This window comes from Wasmannia auropunctata, unplaced genomic scaffold, assembly GCF_000956235.1.
Source record: "Wasmannia auropunctata unplaced genomic scaffold, wasmannia.A_1.0 LD336097.1, whole genome shotgun sequence".
In the NCBI taxonomy this organism is placed as follows: domain Eukaryota; kingdom Metazoa; phylum Arthropoda; class Insecta; order Hymenoptera; family Formicidae; genus Wasmannia; species Wasmannia auropunctata.
Genome location: NW_012026793.1, coordinates 2,136,811 through 2,140,133, shown reverse-complemented (window position 1 = coordinate 2,140,133; position 3,323 = coordinate 2,136,811). Strand labels below are relative to the sequence as shown.

Sequence of the window (3,323 nt, the reverse complement as noted above, 5' to 3'; positions counted from 1 at the left end):
TTTTTTGTTACTTTTATTGTTTTCCTAAAAAAAATTCCCAAAGTTACCGATTGATTTTTAGGCGGTCAAGGTGGTGTAACCCCTTAAATTTTAATTTTAAATTTAATATCTTTAAACTTATATTTTTCTAGATTAAAGAGAATGAAGAGTCTGAAAATATTATACCTAATATTCATTCTATTCCCAGTACAAGTACAGAAAAGATGAATTTATCAACGGTAATACACAAGTGAAAAAGATATTTATTGTAGTTACATGTTCAAAAACTAATTTTAATATTTCAAACGTAACAAAAAGTTATATTTACAGATTACTAATCACTCAAAAATATTATCTAATAAAAAGATTTCATCGCAACATTCGCAACCATGTATTGATGTTGCAATAAAAAAAATTAAGACTTTTGAAGGTAAATTAATTAACTAATTTGAAATATTTTTTACTTATATACTTATAAACAATTATTAACAATAAATAAATTATTTATAGATGGAGGTGCTAAGGCAGCGGAGATAACTAATGCTCTTTTATTTATGGTTGCCAAAGACAATATGCCATTAAACACGGTTGAGAAGAATGGCTTTCAATACTTTTTAAAAGTTGTTGCCCCACACTACAAAATTCCTGCCCGTAAACAATTCACGGAATTAATGGACAATAAGTATGAAATGCTGTCGCTTCTTATAAAGAATGAATTATCAACTGCAACGACAATCACTTTAACTTGCGATGTATGGACAGAAGTCCTAAATACGGTTAGTTTTTTGGGCGTAACTGCTCACTTTTTGATAGAAAATGAATTGACTTCCGTATCAATAGGAGTACATGAATTAGAAGAAAGGCATACTGCAATATATTTAGGAAGCGTTTTAAATTCGATCTGTAAGGATTGGAATATTCCATTAAGTAAAATCCAAGCCGTGGTAACGGATAATGCTTCAAATATAGTGAAAGCAGTGCAAACTGTCTTTGGCAAAAATAAGCATGTAGCATGTTTCTCGCATTCAATAAATCTTATTCCAGCTAAAATGTTTGACAAATTGCCGGATTTAAAATTACTTATTAGTAAAATTAAATCGATTGTAAGTTACTTTAAACATAGCGTTGTTGCGGCGGATGAATTTCGCAAAAGTCAAAGTAATTCGGGAACTTCTTTGAAATTAATTCAGGAAGTTTCAACACGATGGTCATCTACTTACTATATGTTTGAAAGATTTATGAAATTAATTAATCATGTAAGTGCAGTTTTGATTAATCAACGCAATTCTCCGCCTATGATATCGGCCGTTGAAGTAGCGACTATTCAAGAAATATTGAAAATGTTAAAACTGTTTGAAACAATTACTTCAGAAATATCTGGCGAAAAATATCCTACTATTAGCAAAGTCATTCCTATGATTTACTTATTACGTGATAAAATAAACCAGTTAAATCCAGAATCTGACGTTGGAAAAGATTTACAAAATTATATTTTGAAAGAAATTAATGAAAGATTTAGTAATATTAAAAATAATGAGCATTATGCAAATGCAACATTACTTGATTCGCGATTTCGTAAATTATATTTCGAAAATCAATTGTCATGCTATAATTCATAACATTGATAAATTGCTTAAAAACGAGACAAACTATGAATAAGTGGATATGCTGGATATCGAAAATCAAGTGAATACTGAAACTAAAGAATGTGAAGTCGACTCAACTGATTTGTGGAGTACCCACAACTCAATAGTTGCAAAGGCTAATAATCTAATTTCAAAAGATGATTCTGGATTACATAATCAATTAAAAAATTATTTAAACCAGGACATTCTGCCCTTAGAAACAAATCCAATACAATATTGGATTTCTCTACAAACTACTAGTATGAATTTAAGTAAAATTGCCCTTAAATATCTGTCTACTATAGCGACATCAGTTCCCTCAGAACGACTTTTTTCCCGTACTGGTAGCATAATGTTAGACAATCGGAATCGATTAAAAGGTGATAGACTTTCTAAATTATTATTTTTAAGTTCTTTAAGTATGATCGATTGGCATCTTTCAGATTAACACGTACCTGTTTTAAAAGTTTACTTTTTCGATTACAATATAATTCGTACAAAGCTTTTTTTGTTTAAGTTAAGAAAATCGCAATATAAAGTATGCAATACATATAGATAATATATATATAAAATACATATGTATATACAATATATACATGTACACATATGTACTTATGTTAAAAATAAACAAACAATAGTTAATAATGTTTTGTATTTATATAAAATATGTTGATATTATAAAAAATTGTGTAATTATTTTAAATAATATGTAATTTTTTGTAAATTAGATAAAAAGATCGATCTTTAATAGATCGATTTTTTGACAGTCGATTTTTTGACAAATCGATTCTTAAGTCTCCGATCTAGATTGATCCGAAAAATCGATTCTTTTGAAAAAATTGCCCATCCCTAGTTGGTGGTGCTGCACGTCGCTCCGTAACCCGCGCGACTACCATAATATCTGCGGTATCGTTCGTTGATTATCGCGTGTAAAATTTGGAACTTAATTTTACGAGAAATACACGATTAGGTTATTTTAAACATTGTCTACGTTTTAATTTCGAATATTTATATTTTGTTTTAGTATTTTCCGTTTGACATTATCGGGTTCTGTAACACGCGTAATGTAGTTATCGTCTAACTCTAATTATTTTATATCTCGATACGTCGTATGTTTTATTTTCTTTTATTTTCTTTTATAATATTTGTTTTCTACGTTTTATTTAAATTGGCGTTTGATTACTAACCTCGTTACTTTCTCTCCTGAACATGCTTGCGATCCCTGCTACTCGTTTTCGAAACGACTAGATATTTCGTGCATCAAGAGTAGGTCATTTGAATTGAAATATAGAGAAACCCTCAAGCTATCTTCATCAGCTCAATTTGTACCGTGATACACCATAACAACCGTTGCTAAACGAACGATCTTTCACTGTTCGCCTCTACGATTTAACAAATGATCGGCGCGGTTAAATTCGTAGCGTTTACGCAAGGATGTAACAGATAATTAATTAATTAAACTTTTGACAGATTAAGAGAATGCTAAAGTCGTCTGTTTAACCGATAAAAATTTTTGTTCGTTACTAATTACTTCGTATTAATTGCATAGAATAAAATTTCCTTTTTCACGATTAAAACACATGTGCTAATGTATCTGACCCTGGTGTATTTTGTACCAAAAACAGGAAAAATTGAGAAATTACAGATTTCGTTATCCATTTTTACCTCTATATGACGACTAGTGCTGTGAATTTACCAAAATGTTTACTTCGTGGAAAA

At 29.6% G+C, this 3,323-nt stretch overlaps 1 protein-coding gene across 1 annotated transcript in view; it reads left to right on the top strand.

The window, feature by feature from the left end:
• Window positions 1–834, top strand: part of LOC105462603 — a 5,730-nt gene extending 4,896 nt beyond the window's left edge. The window contains exons 4-7 of the mRNA XM_011709306.1: window positions 132–218; window positions 310–409; window positions 490–755; window positions 820–834. Of these exons, the coding sequence (XP_011707608.1) occupies window positions 132–218; window positions 310–409; window positions 490–755; window positions 820–834 (468 nt within the window). The remainder of the gene's footprint in view (window positions 1–131; window positions 219–309; window positions 410–489; window positions 756–819) is intronic.
• The last annotated feature ends 2,489 nt before the right edge of the window (window positions 835–3,323 follow it).